We start from the raw sequence: 27847 nt of genomic DNA, 5'->3' as shown, positions 1-27847 counted from the left end.
CAAATCAATTTTCTTCAATGTACGTCAAATGAAGATCTTCTAGCTACAGAGCTCTGGTATCATTTATTGGACGTAGTCATTATTTTGGGACTTTCTGCGCTAATTTATTACCCATTCACCAGGTAATTTCATGTAGCGACCCATAAAGAATACCCTGTTTGCACCACCAGGTAAGGATCAGCAACCAATCAATCATCATAAGACTATCCACAACAACCAGCATCTTTTATCCTTCTGAAAGCATTTCAGACCCTGTAGTCCCGTGGGTTGGTTTATTTGTGGATTTTAAGGTCTCTTTGGGTCCCAGAGCAGATGTGAGCCCTCCATTCAGCTTTTCTGGTGTGGAAGTATGATAAAGAACAATAAGAAACTAAACTCCCAAGATGGCTCAACAAATGCTATCACAAGTAACAATGCCAACAAACAGGTCAATAGCCTGGCTCTCTTCTCCCAACCTTATGCCCCAAATAGGTAAGTGGATACGTGTTTTAACACCAACCTATTATATTCTGATTTTAGATCAGTTGTGATTTACTTCATGAGCTGATCCAGATTCAGCGCTTAAGCATTACTTGTATATGAAAATGTGTGGCTTAAAACGTTGGCTCTGAAACAAAAACAGACAAGAAATGTTATTTGTGTTTGTCTCCAATCGTACGCAGTTTGATTCGCTAACCTGTATGGATGTGAGATTTGTTGCGTTTTGTGTCCTGCTCATGTGCCTGTTTTTGGTTGTCTTGTCCTAAACTTTATGTTGATGAATAATCTATTGACCTTCCAGAAGTACAGATAGAAGAACAACTTTTCAAATGGGTTTCAGTGATTATTTACATACACTGCAAAAAACAATACTTCTAAAAATCCTTAAAACAAGATAAATGTGTTTGAAATATTATTGAGGCTTGTTTTCAGAGAATGTATCTTTAACATGAGAGTAATTAGTCCTGTGTTTTTCAGTGCATTAGGACAAAATTTACTTCTGTTCAAGACAGTCTATGAAAACAAGTCTTAATGTTTTACGGTGTTGCTCAGTTCCATGTAACTTGTTTTAATGATTTTTCATATTTTAACTGAAAAACAAGGCAAAAATACTAATTAAAGAAAATGAATTCCTACTACTTTGTAGTTCTATGAAATGAATTAGCATTCATTTGAATATGATTTGCAAAGTCTTTAAAAAGATTTTTTTGGCAATGTCACATCAAATCAAATTTGCTGGTGAAGGCATCTGTAATCATAGACTAGTCATGTCTGGTTTCATTCCTTTCGTGTGAGTCAGTATCCCCTGATAGCAATAGTCTAATTATATAATCCATGTTGTATTCATTTATAATGTTACTTAGACCAACTAGCATGAGAAACAAGAAGCTCAAGGGGTTGGTTTTCGGCTGCAGGGACCAGCACCTGTTGAGTCTGCAGTTTATTGTGCAAAGGAATGTCATTATCATGTATAAAATGCACTCTTGAACCTTTTATCCCAACATGAGGTTAGACAAGCCTGCAATATAATGCCACAGTCAGCCTGGTAATTGTTTTAATATATCTGGAGTACAGTGTAGAAACTGTTACCTTACGGATAATGAGAAAGATAAGAGTTTTCTTTAAAATAAATGCCATGAAATTAGAAGCATATTTAAGAAACCCCCTCTCTGTTCTTGCAAGCTTCATAGCTTTACATTTGGGGCCTAGATTTATTCTCTTGATCACATGACTAGAGGATACTGTTGCTTACTTCATGTTGCTTTCCTCTCGTCACTCAGCCCAGATTAACACCGGTTAAGATAACATTGCACATACAGGATCTCCCACATTAAACTGAATGAAAGACACGGTCAAAACAAAACAAGAACCAACATCAATATTTAAATAAATCTAGGTACTTTACATTTAATTCAAAGCAGTATTTGCTATTAGGAATACTTAAAAAGTACCATGATTATGGACTGATTGTTGCTTTGGTATGTTCCCCCTCCATCCCCGGCTGAACTTGTTGATGTAACCCACTAATTCTGTGGATGAAAGGATTTTGTTGTTCTCTCTCCAATTCACATCCTTTTTTCCTCCCTTATTCTTCACACTAACAATGGATCTTCCTCTGCTGTCTGGGGCAGTGACCATAAGCGCATTGCTCGAACACCAACTAACTCGGATCCTCTATGGATGAGAAATCTAACATTTTAAAAGATTTACAAATAAGGTTAAAAAGGCTAAGATTAAATTACCAAAACAGATCATTTTGAGTTTTGACTTAATTGTGTTTTTGACATTGTCTTTTGTCAGAAGATGATATAGAGCATGATATTACTACATGAACAGGACTGTTGAAATGTGTGTCAATTTTTGAGCTGGGCTTTTGACATTGACATTTGCACATAACAGTTGTGTGGGACTGTAGCGAGACTGTCTGGAGAAGCCCACAGTGTGTCCTCTGTGGCATTTTTGTAAATTCCAGCACCTCCATATATGCCATTTACATCCCAACACAGCTTCCCTTTCATTTGTAAATCATTTGTTTTATTTGTCACAGTTCTCATCATCATCAATGCAGAAATATAATTATTAACCTCAACATTTTAATCGTTCATATCACTTTCAGTGTCATTGTGATCATCAGAAACTGCATTTTTATTATACTTATCTTGATAACAAACAAATTTGGAATTTAAAGATAATTATGACAAATTCACAAAGCACACGAGGCAAAAAGACAATATCTTTCTGCTGTCTGTATGGATTACACTACCACAGTATGCTGCTTCTTTCAAATAGACCCTTGAGCTGAAGGACCAGCCATGTCAAGCAGCTGAATGCAAACTCAGTAAAGCAGTAACACACAACGCATGATTGCTCTCATAAATACAGCACATGGCAAAGTGTTATGACTTAGAAGATGGTAAGCTAAGCCATGCTGAATGATGACCTTCACTGCATCAATCAACTGCTAGGTAAAACTATTATGTGGACTGTTGTATCATAGAAGGTGACAATCTGCTGTCGCTTCCCAGACATCTGATCAAGTCCGGTGATATGGCCTGGAACTAAAGCTGTGATGATGATACTACAGCTTGCTGAAAGTCTGAACAAAGTCTGAAACAGATTTATGATGCTGATTTGTTTGTTCTGGAAGTAGTCACAGCCACAGGCTTATGCCATTGATTGAACGTTGACAAAATAAATACCAGGCAGGGACATGAACAAACATTTTGAGGGGCAGTGGCTCAAGTGAAAAAAAAAGCACTTCTCATATTTATTTAAATTAAAAAAATAAAAATAAAACGTTAAATACATTAGGGGTGTGCAAAATTGACAAAATTCCTGAATGTGTTATTGTGCTGATACAGTATCTTAAGGACTACCATTGACAGCTGACTCCTGAAGTTATTGATATTCTGAATATGGAAAACTGTGCACAAACAGAAACACACACGCACACATATACAGTACATATATTCACCTATTTAAAAAAAACAGGCCACTTTCTTTAAACAAAGAAAAAGGGGCAGCTGCTTAACCCCCCTTTGATGTTTGTACGTGCCTGATACTAGGAGATTATGGTTACTTTTGCCCCTCCTCTACATTTGCTTTGTTTCATTGTATAATTCAAAATCATTGTCAGGGTGCTAAAGAAAAGAAAATATTTGAAGTGATTGTCATTACAAGCACGATAAATATTAATATCTATTTTAAAGCCAATAAAATAGCAATTAAAAATATATATACTACCATTTCTTTGGAATAATTGAGATATTTAATGTTATTAAAACAAGTATTTTATGGTCACCAAAGCTAGACTTATTTGATCACAAATACAGTAAGAAAATTAAAGAACTGTTCTAATAATATATTCTAAAATGTTTTTTCCTATGATGGCAAAGCTGAAATGTCAGCAGTCAAGACAGTCTTCAGTGTCACACGATCCTTCAAAAATTCTTAATCATTCCCAAATTTTGACCTTTAATGTGTGTTTCTATTGGTGTGTAACTATTGCGTAGAATTCTGGAGGTTAACTGTAAGACAAATCAGTTGCCATGAAATCAAACCAAAGATAAATACAAGAATGAAAGTCTGACCAGACTATTCTGAACACCTTGGCAAGATTTACTGGCTGAATTAGATGTGTTAATCATAGTCTCATGGCACTAGCTGTTTGCAGAAATTGCACACAACTGTCACAAGTAACAATAAGCTTGAAAAAAAGTAACATTTTATCATACTAAAAAATGAATTCACATACAGTTTATACGTCTATGCTATATACCACAGAATCTGTGAATATGTTCTTAGCACATGCTAGTATGAACTTGACTCTTGGCCTTCGTTAAGTTTTAATGCCATAAGGACCATAGATAGGCAGTAGTAGATATCTATATCTGGGCCCCTTAACAAGATTTATGGGTTCCTCCTTCAGAAGGTTACTGTGACGAGTGGGGCGGGGCCGAGGGACATGGGAGCGAGGCCGGGGGAGTGATTGGAGATGAACTACACCTGTTCGTCCCACCGGTCTCGAGGCCCATGGAGGAGATGGAAGGATATAAAACTGGAGCGACGACAGTGAAGGACGAGAGAGGACCAGGCCTGGGCTTTTAGTTGTGTTTTGGTTTTTATTTTATGCGCACCAGTCGTCCGTGAGGGGCTGGTGCGCTGTTTTGTGTTTATTTTGTTATTAAAATGTTTTTGATTGTCCGCCGGTTCCCGCCTCCTTCTTCCGGATGAATATGAAGGTTTATATCATTACAGTGGTGCCGAAGCCCGGGAGAAGGAGGGACGCGCTGCTGAAGATCCCTCGCCGCTGTGGTGAATCCGCGGTGCCATCGAGCTGGCGAGGAGTGTGCCGCCATGGACGCTCGAGGCGGTGGACTGGAGCGAGTTGCCGGGGACGGGCGAGCTCGCTACCGGCCGCCCACGATGTGGAGAGACGGCTGCCGTCCGTGAGGGAGCGGAGGAGTCGGCGCCGTTCGCCAGGTGGCCGGAGCCTGCTGCCTCCGCCGGAACGGGGAGGAGCAGGGAACGGGGGACTCCTGCCGGCTGCCCAAAACCGGAGGAGCCGTCGCCGTCCACCGGGCGGCGGAGGAGTGTCGTGCCGTCCGCCGAGGGCCGTCCAGTGCCACCGCCAGGCACCGCGGAGGAGATCACCCAGCTGGTGGAGGGCCGAGCAGCGGTGCGTCTGGGAACCGGAATTTTTTTTTTTTTTTTCCTCTCTCCCCTCTCTCGTCTCTGTCGCTCCTCCTTCCATCTCCTTTTCTCTCGCCTCGCCTGTCCTACCCCCAGGTTCCCGCAGGTCCCCGGGAGCGGCCCCCCCGGAGGGGGGGGGGGGGGAGTAGAGCGCAGTCTCGGGAGTACCCCCCGGCCTGCGAGGGGCGATGGGGGTATGTGACGAGTGGGGCGGGGCCGAGGGACATGGGAGCGAGGCCGGGGGAGTGATTGGAGATGAACTACACCTGTTCGTCCCACCGGTCTCGAGGCCCATGGAGGAGATGGAAGGATATAAAACTGGAGCGACGACAGTGAAGGACGAGAGAGGACCAGGCCTGGGCTTTTAGTTGTGTTTTGGTTTTTATTTTATGCGCACCAGTCGTCCGTGAGGGGCTGGTGCGCTGTTTTGTGTTTATTTTGTTATTAAAATGTTTTTGATTGTCCGCCGGTTCCCGCCTCCTTCTTCCGGATGAATATGAAGGTTGATATCGTTACAGTTACATATGTTTTTGGATTTGTTTTATGGGCATGCATGGTCTCTAAAGTGATTGTGTGTGTGTTAAGAGATTGTGGCCCTAACAGTACCACAACTAGAAGTACACGTGTTGTTACTATAGTAAAGTTATAAAAAATGTTTGCAAAGCATAAAAATGGATATACAAGATGTCAAAAGAATGTGAAATTTTTTTGAAGTAATCCAGCACTGACACAAAAGGGTGATGGACAGTTCCATTAAGGTAATTCAGAGAAGCTATGCTGATTTAAAGGATGTCATGTCAATGCAGCCAGTCCCAAAATTCAAGTGCAAATACAGGGTGTGCAAATACAGCTTATCTATTGGTCTATGACTTGATTACTTACAGCAACTTTATATTACTTTGACTATTGTTAATATGATTAACCTATAAAATATGAAATATATTTTATTCAAAATCAAAAATATATGTTTTGAGAGATTTTTTCACCAAACACATGAACCTAGAACAGGCTTTGGAAAAAAAGGAGTTAGATGACGACAGCTGAAATGAGGAGCAAGCTGTTTTCAGTTACAGCAGAAAAGATGGTGAACATATCTGAGGACACTGTTACCACAAAACGCCTCGCCAGCACAATTCTGAAATCATGGGACCGGGAGAAGGTTAAAGGGGATGTGTTTGTATGAGGGTGTGTAAGTGTTTATCTGTGTGTGTCTGTACTCTGAAATAGAAGGTGTTGAGGTGCTGAAAGAACTCATTTCAGATGGGGTGATGAGACCATCGCCCACTTTAATTGAAAATGGAAACATTAACCAGCACATTTGAGCTAACCAACAGATATCCATAAGAAATCATGCTGCGAGAGTATATTCTTTCATACTGACAACTAAACCAAATCATTAACATTCATTTTACATTGATATAACCATTTACTTGGATGGTGTGAGGGTGAGTACATTTTCTTGACTGAAGTAAATGATTCAGGATTCAAAAATCCATTCTGAAGATATTTGTTCAAATCAAATCTTTGGTGATCTATTCTGTTAGGTCAAGACACCTTTATTTATATAGAATACAGATTGTTTCAAAGCAGCTTTACAGTGTCAAACAGGAAAGCAGGTGGTGAGTTTAGTCAGTAAATTAATATAATAATTAATATAAGCGGGAACCCAGTGTGCCTGTAGCTTTCTCTATTTCAGTTTTATCACGTGATAGAAAGTCTAAGGCCATCTCAAGCCGAAGGGCAAACTCATCTAATCTGCGGCCTATTATGCATCAAACTAAAATTGATGTAAAGACACAAAGCACAGCCATCAGGTTAGCATCTTTAAACATTCGCTCACTAAAAAATAAATCATTTCTAATCAATGACTTTATAACCACAAACAATCTGGATTTTATGTTTCTAAACGAAACATGGCTTGAAGACAGCTGCAATGCAACAGCCCTTAATGAAGCAGCCCCTCCTAACTTCACTTACATGAGTGTCTGCAGGACTGTTAGGAGAGGTGGGGGTATAGCTGCTATATTTAAAGATGTCTATCAATGCAAGCAAGTGTCATTTGGTCAGTACTTGTCTTTTGAATATCTAGGGATTGTGCTGAAAGGTGCTCCACGCATTCTGTTTATTATTATTTACAGGCCTCCAAAATACTCTCCAGCCTTTGTTGAAGAGATCACAGAAATGTTATCAATATTTTCCTCAGAGTTTGACTGTTTTGCTATTGCAGGGGATTTTAATATTCACATAGATAATTCAGAAAACAAAACTACAAAAGAAATGATAACCGTTCTAAACACTTTTGACTTGACTCAGCATGTGCATGGACCCACACACAAAGGTGGACACACTCTAGACTTAATCATCAGTAGGGGTCTAAACATTTCATCCATTGTTATTAAGGACATAGCACTATCTGATCACTTCTGTATTTTCTTTGATATTTTGATGTCTGCTACAACTGAATCTAGATCGGTCTCTGTCAGAAGGAGATGCAATAACGAGAACACAAGTGTACTATTTATGGAGGCTATATCTTTAACACCAAGCATTTCTGCAGACTCTGTTGATACTCTCCTTGATTCATTCAACTCAAAAGTTAAGAATGTTATTGATGATATTGCTCCAATAATAATCAGTAAGAAAACAAACAGACAGAAATCAGTTTGGAGAAGATCAACAGCAGTTCAGACTATGAAACGACAATGCAGAAAAGCAGAGCGGATGTGGCGGAAGACAAAACTTGAAATTCACTATAGCATCTACAAAGACAGCCTTCATGCTTTTAATGTGAAACTAGCCACAGCTAGACAGAATTACTTCTCAAACCTTATAAACAGTAACTTAAGTAACACTCGTACTCTTTTTGCCACTGTTGAGAGACTGACAAACCCCCCAAGTCAGATTCCCAGTGAAATGCTCTCAGACAGCAAATGCAATGAGTTTGCTTCCTTCTTTTCTGAGAAGATCATCAATATCAGGAAGGCGATTAGCACATCCTCATGTAATGCAGAGGTCAGACAGATTAGGCCACAATATAAAAATGATACTATGTCGATTTTTGAAGCAATTGATAGCAAAATTCTGGAAGACATAGTGCAGCACCTAAAATCGTCAGCCTGCTATCTTGACACACTTCCCACATCTTTTTTCAAAAGTGTGCTTAACTGCTTAGAAGCAGATCTTTTAGAAGTGGTGAACGCCTCACTTCTTTCTGGGACATTTCCAAACTCCTTAAAAACTGCAGTTGTTAAGCCCCTCCTGAAAAAGAGCAATCTTGATAACACCATTTTGAGCAATTTTAGACCAATATCTAATCTTCATTTTATAGGTAAAATTATAGAAAAGGTCGTTTTTAATCAGCTGAACAAATACTTAAACTCAAATGGATACCTGGACAATTTTCAATCTGGTTTTCGACCGCATCTTAGCACAGAGACAGCACTCATTAAGATAATAACGCTGTACAATGACAATAAAGGAATCAATCAATCAATCAATCAATCAATAAACGATATTCGCTTAAATTGTGACTCTGGCAAAATATCGGTGCTGGTATTGCTAGATCTCAGTGCTGCGTTTGACACTGTCGATCATAACATACTACTAGAGAGACTGGAAAACTCGGTCGGGCTTTCAGGGATGGTACTCAGATGGTTCAGGTCATACTTAGAAGGGAGAGGTTATTATGTGAGTCTAGGAAAGCATAAGTCTAAGTGGACGTCCATGACATGCGGAGTCCCACAAGGGTCAATTCTTGCACCGCTCTTGTTTAGCCTGTATATGCTTCCACTAAGTCAAATAATGAGAAAGAACCAAATTGCCTATCACAGCTATGCTGATGATACCCAGATTTACCTAGCCTTATCTCCAAATGACTAAAGCCCAATTGACTCCCTCTGTCAATGCATTGATGAAATTAATAGTTGGATGTGCCAGAACTTTCTTCAGTTAAACAAGGAAAAAACTGAAGTCATTGCATTTGGAAACAAAGATGAAGTGTTCAAGGTGAATGCATACCTTAACTCTAGGGGTCAAACAACTAAAAATCAAGTCAGGAATCTTGGTGTGATTCTGGAGACAGACCTTAGTTTCAATAGTCATGTCAAAGCAGTAACTAAATCAGCATACTATCATTTAAAAAACATTGCAAGAATTAGATCTTTTGTTTCCAGCCAAGACTTGGAGAAACTTGTTCATGCCTTCATCACCAGCAGGGTGGACTATTGTAATGGGCTCCTCACCGGCCTTCCCAAAAAGACCATTAGACAGCTGCAGCTCATCCAGAACGCTGCTGCCAGGATTCTGACTAGAACCAGAAAATCTGAGCATATCACACCAGTCCTCAGGTCCTTACACTGGCTTCCAGTTACATTTAGGATTGATTTTAAAGTACTTTTACTCGTATATAAGTCACTAAATGACCTAGGACCGAAATATATTGCAGATATGCTCACTGAATATAAACCTAACAGAGCACTCAGATCATTAGGATCGAGTCAGTTAGAAATACCAAGGGTTCACACAAAACAAGGGGAGTCCTCCTTTAGTTACTATGCCGCCCGCAGTTGGAATCAGCTTCCAGAAGAGATCAGATGTGCTAAAACACTAGTCACATTTAAATCTAGACTTAAAACTCATCTGTTTAGCTGTGCATTTATTGAATGAGCACTGTGCAATGTCCGAACTGATTGCAATATATATTTTCACAGTTTTTTCTTTTTATTTAATTTTACGTAAAATCATTTTCTAACTGTTTTAAATTCATTTTAAATAAGTACAGTTTTAATAATTTTAAAAGTTTTAAAATTGCTTGTTTTATTCTTGTTATTATTTTTCTTCATTACTATTTTACTTTCTTTTATGTAAAGCACTTTGAATTACCATTGTGTACGAAATGTGCTATATAAATAAACTTGCCTTGCCTTGCCTAATAAACAGTTTGCACAATATATAATGTAAATGATTCTATGATCTGACACAGTAAACTTAGACATCTAAAATAAGACAGTGGGTTACATGCAAACTGCAAATACTTGTAGCCTGAGCTCCATCTGCCATGAGGACATTATGTTATTGTGTTATCGTGACCTTTTAAGAACTGAAGTTCTCCTGGGAGAGTCTGTCCTGAAGCGCTGAGTGGCAGGTATTCCCCCAACCCCTGGAGGCCATTTATTCTTGTTATATTAAATTAGATATCTGTTAACGGGACCCCTCACTGTCCACATCATTTGTCCTGCCAGACAAGGATAAAGTGTCATGTAGCTACATTACATGCAAAGTTGTTCTCCACAATAATGCTTGATCTAAGTTGATCTATGTCTCACGCTCTTGCTTAAAGTGCAAATTAAACCTTTCATCATGTCTCTTTTTCTTTCTGTCGCTCACATCTCAGTGTTTGCAATGCGGCCAGCTCTCTCTGTGTCCAAATTGTTATTGATTGAAATTGGCCCCTGGTGCTTGAATGATTTTGGTCTGTCGCTATGCTGGACTTGGACATAAACCAGGGCCAGTAAGAAAGTTATGGAGAAGAAAAGGGAGACAAAGGAAAACTTAGATGAGCTATAGGTTTAGAAGCAAGTGTGAAATTAATATTCTCTTCTGTGTCTTTCACTGCAATTAACGGTTTAGTGCTGAGTCTCCCAAAAAGCATTAGAAAGCTAAATAGATTGTAGAAAACATTGGCGTCAGTCACTTTTACAGTACACTTATAATGTTTCTGGGAAGCAGAGCCCAGACTCCTTCTCTTGGTTAACTGATCTCAAGTTCAGCCAAGTAGATTAACAAGTGATCAAGCACAGTAAATACTCAAGGTGTGAGTTTGGGATTGCCAAACTGATGTAAGAGAATTTGATTCATTTATAGCCATGAAAAATGGCTTAATGAGCAAGCCATGACTGAGTGGCCTTACTAACCTACATTACTGATGAAATCAAAAGTTTAAGAGTTTTTGAAAGAAGTCTCTTAAGCTCACCATGGCAACACTTATTTGATCAAAAATACAATTGTCATGGCAATTTTCTATTTCAATAAATGTATGAGACAAAAGTCTTTAGAATGTAGATTTTATTGCAAGAAAAGTTCAACAGTCATACAGAGTGTGACCCTCTGCTCCTAATATTTATATCCTAATCAAACCAGGATGCTTCTATCTCATCCAATCATAATATATATATATATATATATATATATATATATATATATATATATATATATTCAACATATGTGTCCATTTAAGGTATCCAACTATTTCCCCATATGTGTTTCTAAGCATTTAATGCTAAATATTTTCTAAGAATTTTAGTTATAAAATAGCATTTCTCATCTCACACTTGTCTTGCACACACACACACACCCACACACACACACAAAAACATTAAATAGATTTCCTGTTATCTCTCAGCTCATCGAAAACTAAAAAATACATTATATATTTTTTTGGAAACCAGAAACATTTTTTTTATGATTTACAGAGTATTTGAGATAATGTTACAGGAATCTCTAGAGGTTCACACTCTCACACATGATATATAGGAATGACTGCATGCTAGGGCTTACTGTATCTTGTTGTTGTGTGTGATGTTTGTCGTCGTCAGCCACATAACACAGCTACTCTGGGCTACTTAAAGTAACCTCATCTAAAACAATGGGATCAGTGTGTTTTCTTACAGCACTAAATAACACAAAAGCACCTGACTGGATAAGCAGTCATATTCCATTAAAGCTAATGGCATTCTCTTAAAGTGATTTAAATGAGATTCAGTCTATTGCTCAGATAAGACATTATGAGCTTGTTTATTTTAACATTAAATAATAAAAAAGGATCTAAAATAAACTGAGCTGAAAATATTCATCATGAAAATAATCATGCTACTACATCAGTGATATAATACTAAAAGTCCTCATAGTCTAGTATACCTAAGAATAGAAATCTAAAGCCTAAATATAGTAAACAAGTACAATTATTAACTACTTACAGCTGCTTTTTTATAGGCATGGTGAACCATAACATCATCAGTCACGCAACATTCTTTCAAATGCGCTAAAATATATAGATATAATATATAGCTTCACTGAAGAATGTGGGAAGTGAAATTTTTTTAATTAATAGACAATGATAACTAAATAAAAAAAAAAGAAAAAGGGGGTGTTTATTACATTACCTTAGACTGTGGTACATTACACATTGAAGAAAAAACAATTTGAGACTAATATGTCATTAAAAGAGTTACAAACAGACAAAGCTTTTTTGTTCTTAGACAACTGGATCAGTGAAAGTCAAATTATTTCATGAAAACAAAAAAGAGAGGTCTGGGTGAATATTTGCGTCTGTTAATGTGGAATTTTGTTATTACGTTATTTTGAGACAGGGAAGTGAAATGTTTGAAGGCCCACAGTCTTTGCCTGAAAGAAGAGTCCGTCTTAAAAATGAAAACACTGCCATCTCCTGGATACCCTTGATGGAAAACGACCCTCTCTCTGCTGTTTTCAATAAACGGCGTAAAAACTGTCTCCTTTTTCTATTATGCAAAAAGTGCGCCAGCCTCGCAAAATAACTCGTTTTTACGTAATAAGTGAACGATGGAACGTGTTCCGCGTCACAAGAGCTCGGATTTGATTGGTTTTCCTGACTCGTGATTCAACTCTTCACTCATTTGATCACGCCTGAACGCGAGCCGTTCGACCAGCCGTCTCCAGAGAGTGGAGCGTTTTCGTCGTCGGATTTCCTCAGTAAGATTTTGCATATTAAAATACGAGGTATGTTATTGTAGTGCATTTCAACCGTTTTAGGAACCATTTTAGTGTAGATGTGGTGATTTATTTGTGGAATGAAATCGTTTTTTCTTTATAAAACGTCGACTGAGATCGGAGTAATGTTAAACGATACATAGGGCGAAGCAGAGGCCTGCATGTATCGGGTTGGTTTCATGACCAATCTGCCCATAAAATCACTCCTATTGCGTGTTTCGTTTATTTAAACATTACTTTCGTTTTGTACGAGGTACACTGGCAAAAAACATAACGTTAGCAGCACCCCATACAGACTAAGTTATACCGCTTTAATTAAAATGACGCTCGATCTGGCGCGGTTTCGTAATGGAAGCGCTATATATTGTCGTTTGGGTATAAAGCGTCACGATCGATTGGTCAGCTGTTCAGTCTGTTAAGAATTTTTAATAGTTGTGTACACGATATTGCATGATTCACGATATTGCATGCCATTCATTTGCTGTACACGTGCTCTATTATTTTTTTTTCAAGAGGGTAACTGAAGCAGATGTTTGGGTTCAAATATAATATCGTGTTTTTGTCTCGTTCTTCTTAAAGACCGGAAGAGTAATGTTACCTCCGTTTAGTGTCCAGTGGTTGGCATTTAATACTATTTTAGGCCTGCTATCTGAATTGGCTGCTGTGTGAGGTTCAGTGGACATTTTGTTTTCAGTCACTGGATGGCGGCCTCACGTCTGAGTTTCGTTTCGCAGTAAATGTTCCCGTTAAAACACTTCCTGCGGGATAATGACAGAAAGTGCGATCCAAAACCCAGTGGTTTTATGATTTCAGGTGAATGTTTGATGATGCAATCTTGCACACATATTCTATTAAATTCTGATAAATCTGTTAAATTCAGATATGCTACTTTTAAATTGTATATGCATGTTTTTTTTTAATTAATCAGTTAAATAAATTCTAAAGTCGACATCTAAATCAAAATTGACCTCATTTTTTTAATTCATAATATTGGTCTTTATATGAAGTTTTTAGTGCACATTATTTATGAGGGGGGAAAAAGGTTTTAGAATATTTCAACAAAGTAGTAGATCCAACTTTCAAATTCATCATTTGCTATAAGATCATTAACGGTAAAAAATACAATTTAATTTAATTCCAGCTACATTGCCAATTAACTAAGGTTATGGCATTGATGGGTAATAACGACAGATCTAAATAGGAATTGCTCCCAAATTGGATATAATTGTCTTATTTGTTATAAAATTTGGAAATATGGGACATTATAGAAGTAGAATGGGTGGTGTATGCTGTTTCCAGTTGACGTTTGACACTTTTACTGTTGGAAAAACTGAATGTAGAGATGCATTTTTTTTTTTAGTGCTACACCACTCACTGTATTGTTTTATTTGATCTGGACTGTGTATCCCAAAAGCACTATATGCCTAAGTAGATCATAGAGAGCATTGAAAAAAGCAACCCTGGTTGCAGGTTTGGCAAGTCTGCGTAACAAAATCAGCCCAATCAGTGCTAAAAACTAGCCCAATCTCGTTCCAGGGGAAAATGGCTGTCAAAATGTCAAAACCACCTTCGTAGAAATAGTTTCAGGGAAGTAGGACGGACTGAAAAAAAAAAAACATGGCAACAGTATAAAAGTGGGCCCAGTTTCGCAGGAGATCCGCGGACTTGGCAACACTGCCTGGTTGCTTAGTTTTTTTTTTTTTTTTCTGTTTTTTTTTTTTTTTTTACTGAAGTAGATTCTTAGTCTCTTAATTTTGTCATTGATATGTTCATGAAGAGGAGTCACCTTAGTGATCTTTGACAGGGATGGACAACATTGAGTCCAGACTCTTAATTATATCAAACCAACATTAATGTAAAATGCTGAAGTATTGCTCACAGGTTATTAATAAATTAGTTGTCTAATATCTGTAAATTAACAGTCTGGCTTATCATGTTGTCCTGTTTCGAGGCATGTTTGTCCCTCCCTGTTTACATTCAGGTGATAAAAGAGCCTTACTAAAACTCATGCATGAAAGTCTCTCTTGTCCTTGCTTGCTGTTTTTTCTTCTTCAGTGAAGACATGGAAACCTGTTTAAATCCCTAGAAGCTGGAGATTTGAGATTGTGTTACAGAAGGGGAAAATGGTCACAATCCGCTTTGCCATTTCTGTGTCAAGACGACAAGCCGATAATCCTTTCTGTTTTTTTTTTCCTTAATTTTTCCAGCTTTTCATTGTTCTCGGAAAGTTGTGTGCCCCCTGTTGCATTGAGGCATTTTGGGAGTCTGCCGCTTTTAGGCCCTGTCTCACTCCAGTTGGCACAGATAAAGACTCAGTTGGCACTGCACCAGCTGAATGCAATTGCTGGCACAAGTGTCACTCCGCCTGCAATTGCATCACCTGCTTTGACCTTGCTCAGCTTGCTTAAGGTCACCATGTCACATCCATTATATAATCCCAGTGGAGGGCGGTTCCCCAGTGGTCAGAGACCTGTTGTTCCTGGCCAGTATGGTCTTGGGTCACAGCCTCTAATGGAGCTGGGAGCAGCCCGTCTTGGCCCAGGTTCCATATCCAGTTCTCGCGGGGGATTGATGGTCAACCAGCCCTTCTCACTGGGACAGCGCCAGTCGCAGATTTCCCCAGATCTCGAAGTCGCCATAGATCGAAACCTTCGGGAAGCCCATGAGGAAGTTCGCCTTCTCACTCAAATGCTCCAGCAACCCAAAAAAGCAGATCCCCGTATTAGAGGGGATACGAGAGATGAAGTGATTTCCTCCAGGAGCGGCTTTTCTGGGAATTTGCGATCTGATAAGGGGGACTGGTCCCAATACCAAGCCCCAGGCAAGCTCTTCACATCTTCAGGTTTGGATCGTCCTTCCAGTTCTTCACAGCTGTTCAACTCTACGGGATTTGGTGGAGGATCAAGTGGTTTGGAAAGCCAGCGACAACCAGGACCGCGACCTTCACGCTACACCTCTGAAAGTGCCAGCAGCATCCTAGCAAGTTTTGGACTCTCCAATGAGGACCTAGAACTTCTAAGCCACTATCCAGATAATCAACTGACCCCTGACAACCTACCGTTTATTTTACGAGACATTCGAATGCGTAAAGCGAAGAGGGACGTTGATGCGAGAACTGAATACAGCAACGTCATTGACTATGGACATTCTAGTAAATTTGGCTATCCTGAGGAGAGCCCGGATGGCTATGCAAGTGAACACCTGCCTAAAGAGCCACAAAAGTATGTGAGGGAGGTCTCTGGACCACCCTTCAGTGGCATGGACATCACAAAGCATCCTCATCCGTGTAAACCAGCTCCAGGCCCTGTACAAGCTCCAAAGCTTCAGAAACCTCCACTAGTTGATCCAAGACCCACTAAGATGATTCCAGCGAGACCATCTGCTTCCCAGCCTATTCTGCAGCCTTCCAGTCGACCTCCGTCGCAGATTCCACCTCTACTTGGTGTTCTTCCTTTGATGACCATTGATAGAAACTCCGGAGGTCCGAATGCTAACTGGACCCCGTTCCTTCCACCTCCAATCAGCGTGCCCGCCACGAAGAGGCTTCCAACTCCGACCATGATGAATGATTACTCCGCAGCTACTCCAAGAATCTTTCCTCATACATGCTCTCTATGTAACATTGAATGTATCCAGATTAAGGTGAGTATCTTCTTACCCAATAGTGCCTCATTTGAAAGCTTTTTTTTATTTTATTTTTATTTTCTTGTGTAAAAGGTTTCACTTGCGGTTTCATTTATTTTAAATGTGTTGAACTTTGAGCTAAAGCTGTACTAAATTTGACTATGAAATAAAATGTCAGGAAATTTTAATGTTTGTTAACTTAAATTGCTCATTTATTGTGCAGTTGCCTCAGTGTGGGTTAAAACATTTGCCAATAATTTGATGTAAATAGAGTACCGGTAGATAATAACTGGCTGATCTTGACTACTTCGAGCCAATTCCAGTTTCAGAAGGAGATTTATCAGTCAGTTTTCTGGAAACCTGAGGGAAGCCCGATGAACTTTTTTTTTTTTTGTTGAAACCTAGTTTAAGACTTTGGACTTGCTGAAAAAAATACTGTACCTGTTGTGAAGGCAGACCTGATGACTTCTGAAGACAAAAGGTGGATGGCGATCTCCTTCGTAAAACCTGAAGCAACGCTTTGGACTTTTTCATGTCAGAAAAAGTTTTGTCGTCAAAAATCATGGACTTTTTACTCTGAGACGATAGTGGATTTAACAAGCTTTATCATGTCTCAAATTTGGACTTCTGGGAATTCTCTTTTCTTTTTAGTTTTTAACTCTATTCAAAATTTTGTGGATCTTTTTCTTTTTTCTTTTTAGCTTATTGCACAATTTAAAACACTGAACAAGTAATTATTAAAGCAAAACATTGAAAATTAAAGCTTTTTGTTTGTTAACAGGACTGGCTTGAACATCAGAACACAAATCTTCACATTGAGAGCTGTAGACGTCTTAGGAAACAGTGAGTGTTTTTTATGATTGGCTTGTATTGCTTAAGAATTCCACTGGAAAATTTCTCATTTATGTTTTGTTATTATAGATATCCTGACTGGAATGTTGATGCTGTCTCTGTTTCAAGGTAAATCCCTACCACATCCAATCGTGGACATTTAGGTCTAGAAATAGAATTAATCTTATGTTAAGAAGGTTTTTAAATTTACATGAAAATGTTTCAATCATCTGCAGACCTGAGCCCAAATCAGAACACAGCAGTGCAAAGCGGCACACCCAGTCGCACTCGTACTCCAGATCCCCCAGCCCGAAGCGGCACCATGACTCCTCAAGCCGTCGTAAACGATCGCGCTCCCGAAGCCCTAGAAAGTACCACCGTTCGGGAAGTCCCAGCCGGTCCCCCCATAGGAAATCTCGAGTCAGTCCTTACAGACGGAGATCCCGTAGTCCACCATCTCAGCGGTCAAGGTCTCCCGTTTACAGTAGGCGCTCTCCTGTACAACATTCAAGCCCCCGGCGGAGCAGCCCCTCCCATCAGCAGAGGTCTAGCAGTAGTGAACGACTGGCCATGAAGCTCATGTCTTCAAGTAAGATCTTTCATTGCATTGCTTTTGCAATGAAATATACAGTTTGCTTTCAAATCACTTGGTGTACTAATGCATGAAGTTCTTTTCTTGCCCACAGCTGAGCTTTCTTCAATCACAGACAGTAATACTTTGAAGGCTGTGGTGAAATCCTTGGCACCTGCCCTGCTTGCTGAGCTAGCAAAGAAGAAAAGTAGTTCCACTACTTCCTTATCAAAGGGAAGCAGTAGCAGCAGTAGTTGGAAACGGCCTTCCCCTCCTAAGAGAGCGGAGTACTCCAGGTCAAGCAGAATCTCCACCTCAAAGTCCTCCAGCACTCCAAAGGTACATCCACATATTGCAGTAAATGCTATTTGTTCCTCCATTACTTTGGCTTTGAGGTTATTGTATTGTCATATTTCTTTCAGGGTTGTCATCAAATCATTTTTGAAAAAAGTATTGATGAATGTATATCATTGTGAATGAAATCTAATTGCTATCTTTCTTTGATTCTGCATGACATGAAGCCAAGACCCAAGGATGCCCCTGGCACAGCTTGCTTGTTGAGGCTCATGCAAATTCCTTTTGGGACTACAAGCAAACATCTGACTGATGCCATTGAACCTTTTGGCAAGATTTATACTGCCATCCTCCTCAAGGCAATTAATGAGGTAAAAGTAACATTTACCAGTTGTGGTTCTATTTTGCTTAGATTTTTGAATGTACAGCACAGTGCAGGTAGTTAGTTTCTTATCTACCTCTGTGTAAAATGTGTGGCCTTCACTGCTTTGGAATTCATATTTTACATTCACATGTCAGACAGACTTATTTATTTATATAAATATAATGTGTGTGTATATGCTCACATAAGTGCCCTGTTAAGTTAATTTGAATACTTTTTTGTGACCAATATATATATATTTTTTGCTTAGAAGAGATCATTAGTGTATTTTTTTTTTTTAAATGTACAAACACAGCAAATACAAGTATTGTTCAACTTCAGCAGTTTGGGGTCAGAGTTTTTGTTTTTGAAAGTCTTTTATGATCACCAAGGCTGCATTTAGTTGTTTAAGGATGCAGTAAATAAGTAATATTGTGAAATTATTGCCGTTTAAAATTGAATGTTTTCTATTTTAATACATTTGATAGTGTAATTTATTCCTGTGATGGCAAAGCTTAATTTCCAGCAAACATTACTCCAATTTTCAGTATCACATGATCCTTCAATAATAATTCTAATATGCTAATGTTGTGCTTGTGAAACGTTTCTTATTACCACAGTTGAAAACAGCTGCAAAAATTTTTTTAATATTTTTTTCTATAATCTTTGAATATTTTTTTTGTGTGTAACAGTGTAAGTAAAAGCATTAACTCGTTTCTAAAAGGAGTAAAACCTACTGGCTCCAAAACTGTTTAATGCTAGTGGAATGCAAATATGTGCATTCGAAATGTAGTTTGTGTAGCTGTTGGAAACATTTGTGGTTCTTACTCTCTTCAGGCCTCAGTGTGTATGGAGAGAGAGGAGGATGCCAAAGCTTTGCTCAACTGTAAGAACCTGAAAATTCATGGACAGGTTATAAAGATCTGCATGGAGAAGGTATGTTTGACTCTTTAAGTCACCTTACGGATGAACTAAACCTAGCCCTGACATTAAATCCAATTTGTGCATTTTTGTAGGATGCAAGAATTAATGATGGTAGAAAATCTGTTAAGACCGAAAGACTTGTTAAGAAGTAAGTTCTCACGCTTGCAGTTTTTTTGCAGTGTATCTAAATTATATATCATATTTTTGAATTATACATAAAATAATTATTTACACACTACTAAAGGTTCTGTAAATGCATTTGTTTCATTACAGAAAAGAGGTGACTACAATAAGATCAACCCAATCAGCAAAAGTAAAGAGTGCAAACCCAATGAGGGCACCTCAGTCAGCTAAAGCGAAAGAAGTGACAGGTTTCAAGACGTCTCAAGTAATTAAGGGAAAACCAGCCGGCCCCATCAAGTCATCTCAAGTAACCAAGGGAAAATTCAGTGTCCTCAAAAAGACTATACAGACAGCTAAAACTAAACTCCCTGCTAAGGGTGCAGGTAAATTAATAGATTTTCATCTGTAATTGTTCCCGTGGTCATGCAGGGTAATCTCTATAACTTTTGCTTGTATAATTTGACAGAGGCAGCAGTTGCCAAGACGTTAGTGAAGAAGGTATGGCATTTTGTGTTGTCCCTCCAAACTGTTTTATTTATTCATTCTACATCTAAAAACAGTCGGTTTGTTAAAACAAAAGCTACTTACGTTCTCTCTTTAACTACAGGAAATACCCTGGAGAAAAAATATAGTAGAGATTACGAATCTTCCCGAAGGGGTTACTGAGGATGACCTTACCAGCCTTGCTAAACCATATGGCTTCAGTGTAACTCCTCTCATAGCATTCACTCAACATAAGGTAATAATATTAGGACATTACATTCAAAAATCCTTGAATTCATTACATTGTTATATTAATGTATGTTATTTTTACTTTATTTTATTGTATTTACTTTAACAGTATATTTTATGCTTTTTTTTAGGCCTATCTGCAGATGCCCAACACAGAGGCAGTTGAAGCAATGGTGAAGGCCTACTCTGAGACACCAGCTAAGGTGCAAGACAAAGAGATTACCATCAAGATGATGATGCAACCTATCGACCTGAACTACTCTGTGAGTGTGCTCTTCATCTCGGTCTCTGTCAAGTTACACATAGGGAAATTTTTTTTTATAAATGTCCAAGAACATTTTATGTGTGTTTTGGTTCTTAATCTAAATGTATTAAACATTTGGTGTTCTCACTTACAAATGCAAGAATAATGTACACTCTCTGTTGTCTATCAGAGTGAGAGTGCATTATGTCTCAAGTACATTTATACTTGCTTCATTGATACTATTATCTTTATCTGCCCAAAAGGAGTCCGTATTCAGAGTTCTTCTGGACATGGAGAAATCACCTGTAAGTAAATTAGAAAAAATTTAACATTAAAATAAAATTCACTAGCCTGTATCATGTCTCAGACTCTCTTTTTTCCCTCCTGATTACAGGATATCACTACTTTGCCAGAACGCCTTCTCGTTGTTAATAATGTGCCAAAAACACTTGCCGCAATCAAGCAAGTAGAGAACATAATTCAACGCTATGGTGGCTTCAAGAAAGTTTTGCCTCTGAATGGCTGGGTAAGATACTCCAATTCAACTTCTGTATTAATTAAACAATTGTATTTTTGTATTGTATTATTATTGTAGTGATTATAAACACAGATGGGGTCTTTTTCTTCCATCTTATGAAATCTACTTTCTTTTATTAAAGGGAAATGTGACTTAGTTGACTTGCAATATTGTTTTATTTTCTTTCAATCTCAGATTATTTTTGAAATGGAGACTGCCGCTAAAGCAAGAGCTATTTTCTTTCGCTTCCTCAAGTTTCGTTGTGTGGTCCAGAACAATAACCTTGACTTCCAACTAGCCAAACCACTCAAGGTATTTTAGTGTTTTGTTTTTTTCATGTGTGGCATCTCAGTGCTTTTACAGAGGCAGTTAATTAAAAATTCAACTAACCATGTTTTTATTTGTTTAACAGCTAAAAAAGAAGCCTGTAGCAAAAGGGTAAGGGGAGAAATATATTTTTTAAAATAAAAATTGTTCTGGAAATGTCAAATTTTTTCTCTCACGTTTAACTCTCCTCTTAGAGCGAACCCTCCTGGTACAACAGCAGCGACGACAACAAAAACAAATACCATCAAAGCCCAGAAGCCAGTGGCTGCGGCAGCAGCTTCTGCTGCATCTACTGCAGATCCACCTGTCACAAAAGACAAAGCTCCCAAAACTGATGCTATTATTGTGGCTAAAGCAAAAGAAAGTATTGTTACAAGCAATAATGAAGTATGTTTGCAAAGTGTTGGTGAAGGAAAGGTGAACGCTGATACAGCTGCAACTGAAGTTACTGCAGTTACCAAAGACCTTACAGTTGATGTGTCTGCTAATGGAGAAACGGCTACTCCTGAGAATAAAGCAAAGAAGGAAATCCAGGCTGTTAATGAAACTGTCATCGATACCCTTGAGACTGAATCTGTGAAAAAAGAGCATGAAGCTGGATCCTCAGTTCCCTCAACAGAATCGAAGAGTGAGAACAAGGAGTTTGAAACTGGATCCTCTGTTCACTCTTCAGAATCGGACGTTCCAGCTGAGCCTGGGAAAGGAGAGCTTAAGGTTGAATCATCTGTCTCTGCTTCAGAATCTGCCATTTCAGTAGAATCTCCAAACACCAAGCATGAATTGGGATCCTCTGTTTCTGCTACAGATTCTGGAAAAACAGAGCTTGAAGTTGCATCTGCTGTTTCTGTTTCAGAATCTGAAGTTTCAATTGAGGCTGCAAAAGCAGAACATGAATTGGCTTCCTCAGAAACTTCCATTTTAATAGACACAACTGATCAGACAGGGACTTTGCTCCAGAAAAATGATCAGAATGTGGTTGAGGCTGAAGATGCTCCCAAAGAATTGGTTCCTACATCTGTGGAAGGCGGCAAAATTGACAATGAAAAGTTAGAAGACGACAATAATGTTGAGGCCATGTCACAAATGGAGATTGTTGCTTCAACTGTTGGCAGTGAGGAAACTGCAGTAGAGGCCATGGAGACCCAGAGTCCAGAAGAACCTACCAAAGGCACTGATGTCAAAGAGGAAGTTTTGGAAACACATGAGCTCAAGATAGAAAATGAGGGCCAAGCCGATGACTTGAGACCAACTAAACCTTTAGAGATCGACATCAATCCTAAGTCTAATAATCAAACTGAATCTGCTGAAGAGCATGGTCCTGTAGCTGTTGCATCTGACTCCATTCCACCCTTTGATCCTGCTTCTGACCTACCTTCCACTTCTGATCAAACTGTCAGTAATTCTGCAGTCAAAGTTACACGTGCTTCAAACAGTCCTCAAACGGAGCTTGAGCCCTTCCATATTGACGACAATTCTCTGGACTTTCCTCCGCTCACACAGGAGATTTTGAAGGCCCTTGAATTAGCTGTCCATCAGTGTCGCTTACAGTCTTCATTAAAACGTGCTGAAGAAGAAGCCAAACAGAAGGCGGAAATGGAGGAAAAAGCTGCAGAGAAGAAAACCACAAAAGGTCCATCAAGCTCAAAAAAGCCTGTTCAAGTGACCAAGAAGACCACTCAAGCTGAGAGCAAAAAGGTTCAGGATGAGAAAGAAAAAAAGTCTCAGAACTCCGTGTCCAGGAGCAAGCCTGTGGACACCTCATCCCCAGAGAAAGAGCCTACATGTAGGCACAGGATCAGGGGTAATTCTGAAGAAGATGGCTCTACCACCAGGCGTGGGGGATCTTCTGGGTCCTCCTCCCGGAGGAGCAGGCGGGAATCCAGCCCTCCATCAAAGCACTCAAGCCCCCCATCAAAGCGTTCAAGGGGGCATGATGTTGATCGCAGGGTGAGGTGTACCAGTGAGAGAGAGAGAGAGAGAGAGATATATAGCTATTGTTTTAAGATGTTTAAGAAAAAAAAAAAGAAACCTCAAGGTATCATTTGTCACTTTCTTAATCAATCTGAAATTGTAATCTTTTCGCTTGATTTATTTGCTTTTTTTATAGAGTCGTAGCAAAAACTCACAGCCTTCAAGAAGTCACTCAAAAACAAAGACCGCTGACAAGGTGAGTTTAAACATTTAACATATTTGCAGTCTAATAGCTGAAGATGGGGATTGCTGATTAAGAATTTGTGCTTTCCAGGAAAAAGATGAGGAGCTGTTTCCATTTAACATTGATGAGTTTGTGACCGTTGATGAAGTCGGGGATGATGCAGAGGAGACTGTGGTCTCAAATACTGAGTCTTCAGCCGAAGACGAGAAGATCCAGGATAAACCCGATTTCCACTCCATAGTCTCCCCTATGACAGAGTCTGGTCCTGCTGATAAACCAAAACTAACTGACACAATAATTGCTTCTGACATTGGAAAACCTGAAGTAATTGAATGTGTGGATAAAATGGACACCACACCAGCTGCAGAAGTTATTGCATCTTCAAAACCAGAAGAGCAAGAGCTTCAGGAAGAGAGTGGTGATAAACCGCTGGGAACTGAAAGAATGGAAACTGCCGTTGTTAAGAACAAGACAACAAGGCCTTGTACTGTAGCAGAAACTGCTTCAGCAGAGATGGACAGCAATGTTGAGACCCTCATGAAAGAACATCATGGCACTGGGGCCTTGGTTGAATTTGAGCCAAGTCAGTCAGTTTCTTCCTCTCCTTCACAGAAAGAAGGTTGTCCACCAACTTCTACAGAAACTTTAGATAAATCAGATGATGTCCATCCTGAGGAGCCTGAAACATCTGCCCCAGTGATGAACAAAGATAAGGCAACTGTGATCTCTGAAATTCCTTCCCATGATGCAATGGTCACTCTTGATGAGGTCAGTGAGGGTGAGGAAGATTTTCTTAATGAAACAAATGAGGGACAGTATTCGAAGGCTGATGAAGTCCCTGAGACACTTGTAACGGTTGATGAGGTTGGAGATGATGAAACAGGGGGTGAAGAATACCAATCGGACAAAAAACTTCAAGGCCTAGTCACATTGGATGAGATTGTTGATGAAGAGGAGGAGTTTGATTCATTCAATCCTGAGGTCGTTTTTTTTGCTTGCTACCCCCACAGTTGTGTTCAAAACACTCATTAAGGCTACCCTTGGTTTGGTTTAGTTCTTGTAGTTTAACACAACCTCTTCTTTGTTTTTCCAGACTCTTGTAACCCTGGATGAGGCAAAGGGTGACGATGAGGAGATTGAGGAAGTGGAGCATAGTGAAGACAACCCAAGAACCACAACACCAATCATACCAGAAGAGCCGGTTAAATCACCAAGCCAAGAAGAGGATCCCTGTGACCTTGAAGAGCTCCGCAAGATGAACTTTGTAACCGTGGATGAAGTAGGGGAGGAGGAAGAGGAACAACCACCCAGTGAAGATGTCAAGGAGGAGAAACAAGTTAAAACGAGAGCTACAAGGGCCAGAAAGAGAACACGCCAGACCCCAGGTGAGTAAAAGAGAGAAAGCAGAGTTTCTTTCTCATTAAAGACTCAGATGAGATTGAGATGAGTATTTCTAAGTGTAAGCACCATTTTCTCCTTTTGCTCTCTAGTGAGGAGATCAACAAGAGGTAAAAGAGAGGCAGAGGAGCCTGATGCAAATGCGGAGTGTGATTCAGAGGCAGCTGCTTCCATAAGTGAGAGTCCTTCTGCAGCTGTAGAATCAATGGATCTTGATGTTAAGACAGAACCGCGAAAGGCTGAAAACTTGAAAGTTCCAGATTCGTCAGCTGCAGTGGTCACTGCAGAGGTCTCTTCAGGATCAGAAGAGGACAAGACGAGAGCTAAAGATGACAACTCTGCAAAGCCAGAGAGTGATACTGTTGAGACACCAGTCTCTGACAGAAAATCCACAATCAAAGGTGTTTAATCTCATTGATAGTTATTTAGCATTTGTTGGTACCAGTGTTCTTACCTATTGCTCTCTTCCATTTTCATTTGCAGAAGAGTCTAAGCAAAGGCGGGAGACTGATCCAACACAGGAACCAGAAGCTAAAAAGGCCCCTGTGATTGAAGACTTCACTTTGCCCCCGTTTATACCAAACAATCCCATCGGTAAGAGATCCACTAGAAATTATGCAAACATCAGTTAAGCCAACCAATTGGCTTTATATAAAAAAAAAAATCTTTGTTTGTTAATATTGTTCACAAAGACTGAATCAAATGGATAATTTTTTTTTTTTTTTTTTTTTTTTACTGTTTCATAGGGGTTGACTTTGTGGTGCCCAAGACGGGTTTCTTTTGCAGACTCTGCTCTTTATTCTATGGCAATGAGGAAACTGCTAAGAAAAGTCACTGTGGTAGCCTAAAGCATTACCAGAACATGGAGGTATAAGTTTTGATTTTTATTCTGAATGTTAATTTCTTAAGAACAGTACTTTAATTTAAAATGGTACCAGTATTTTATTCAAGACTGAACACATCTATTCAAGTTAACGTTGATCCTTTTTCTCTTTTCTCTAGAAATACTACAAGAAGCTCAAGTCTCAGAATCAGGGTGACTGCTCAACACAGACAACGCCCAGTCATAGTTTTCCTTCTGAATAGCCCCTATTAAGAGTTTTTTTCCCTTTATATTAATGTTAACAGATGGGTCCAGTTGTTTTGTTGTAAAGGTTTATTATTTTTCTTGTTTGGAGTGAAATTCATTGGCTCATGCTAAATAAAGATTACATATAATCAGACATGTCTCTTTATGTGCATCTTTAAGTTTTGAAATGCCTATTACATTATAATGTCTACTCCGTAATGAAAAATATAATTTTCTGAAAGATACAGGAATACTGGTTGATGATGACATCTGAAAGTGTTTGAGATCTGGTTTACTAGTGATAAAGAAGATTGTAATTACAACGCAGAAGGAAACAAAAAGATCTGCAGGAAGTTACAGATGAGCTGCAATCTCATGCTATGCATGCACCATGTTTGGAGATACACCTTTTCGCAAATTAAGACTACATCATTAGAGGTGTTCATCAATATAAATCAAATTATTTTAAAATGTACATGGAAGTTGTTTCTTACACAAATATCTAAATTGTCAATGGTTCTGATTGTGCAGGCACCAGGTTTGAACATCAATTTGAATTTTGAGAATCGTACATTTGATTTTCTCCTGAAGAGAGCCCTTCAAATGAGCGTGCACACAGGCTGTAATTTTGTTTCTGCCTTTTTTTTAGCTTTAGACAGCCCCAGTTCCAACCACATGAGGATAAGTAAGTTTTCATATTTGGGTCCACATTTGCTTTCATGTGATTTCTTTGCCAAAAATCATGGTAGGAATATACAGATTTATATTCCTTGAATGTTTACAAACCTTTAATGTGGGTCATTTGTTTAACTGATATAGCTTAGATACTTCATATGTGGCATCATATCATAACAACCTCTTAAGGGTTGCACATGCATACACTAGAGGGCATAGCTAGCCTTTACTAGTCTGTACTTCACAGTCCTATAAAATATTTCCAAGCACTCTTTTCTCAGATGTTGTGCTGCAGCTAATGTGATTTATAAATAAAAACACTCTTAAAATTGTTTTAGTCGACTATTATTATAGTAGCAAAACTACAGTAACACTTACCAAATGTGTTAATTAATAGAGGGTAAACAGTTAATCTATGAAATCTTCATAAACTTGAATAAGAGATGATTTATATTTTCTTAGCTTTTCCCTTCTGATTACATTTACAGGACAATCCAAGGACCGAGACAGAACTTGTCCTGCTGTCATTCCTCTGTGATTGAAAACTTAAGTGTGAGGTGAACCATAATTAGAAGCAATAAACATTGTTTATTAGAATAGACTACCATGCAACCCAAAATTTATATTTCAACTTTTGCATGATTCATTGCGATTTAGTTTAACTGCTTCATATTTATTTCATATTGTTGAAACGACATCTTAACTGTTTTTATCTGCATAAATATTTTGGGCTTTAAGGGAAACTCCATTTAAGGTTTGTTGAATAATTGTTTACCTGTCTAACATTTGAGTCACCGGCTTGTTAACAGGAAATTCCAGAGAATAATAAAGCAATGTCTTCCTCTTTGAAATACAATGTCACAGTTCTCAGACAGCCAAGGCCTTTGTACATGTAACAAAAGTATGTCATAATGTTGAATTTGGCATCATACCTGGTCTGTTCTGATTTTTACTTTGCAGAAACTTTAAAGACTTTAAGGGAAATTCCATTTAAAATTTGACCTGTCACATTTGAAAATAAGATATTTCTTCCTTATTTTTGTTTATGTACTTGAGAAACAACGGTTGCATAAATGTTCTAAAT

At 38.8% G+C, this 27847-nt stretch overlaps 1 protein-coding gene across 5 annotated transcripts; it reads left to right on the top strand.

The window, feature by feature from the left end:
• Positions 1-210: 210 nt before the first annotated feature.
• LOC132102795 (zinc finger protein 638-like) lies at positions 211-26242 on the top strand. 5 transcript variants are annotated; one of them, XM_059507457.1, is made up of 26 exons: positions 211-471; positions 15126-16560; positions 17324-17385; positions 17464-17502; positions 17610-17962; positions 18060-18283; positions 18466-18609; positions 19437-19535; positions 19616-19671; positions 19797-20029; positions 20113-20144; positions 20254-20385; positions 20510-20641; positions 20886-20927; positions 21017-21148; positions 21335-21451; positions 21552-21577; positions 21661-23413; positions 23574-23633; positions 23712-24602; positions 24715-25006; positions 25112-25195; positions 25274-25420; positions 25503-25613; positions 25766-25887; positions 26022-26242. In XM_059507457.1, exons 1-26 carry the CDS (start codon positions 350-352, stop codon positions 26103-26105), a joined length of 6924 nt encoding a protein of 2307 aa, XP_059363440.1. In that variant the 5' UTR covers positions 211-349; the 3' UTR covers positions 26106-26242. The 5 variants fall into 5 exon arrangements, with proteins under 5 accessions (XP_059363440.1, XP_059363431.1, XP_059363464.1 ...); XM_059507448.1 differs by having other exon boundaries at positions 224-471; positions 25112-25420; XM_059507481.1 differs by lacking the exon at positions 211-471 and adding an exon at positions 12660-12900 and having other exon boundaries at positions 25112-25420.
• Positions 26243-27847: the final 1605 nt, after the last annotated feature.

Source organism: Carassius carassius, chromosome 2, assembly GCF_963082965.1.
Source record: "Carassius carassius chromosome 2, fCarCar2.1, whole genome shotgun sequence".
Classification (NCBI taxonomy): Eukaryota; Metazoa; Chordata; class Actinopteri; order Cypriniformes; family Cyprinidae; genus Carassius; species Carassius carassius.
The sequence above is the reverse complement of the archived record's forward strand: the minus strand, read 5'-3'. Positions and strand labels throughout refer to the sequence as shown.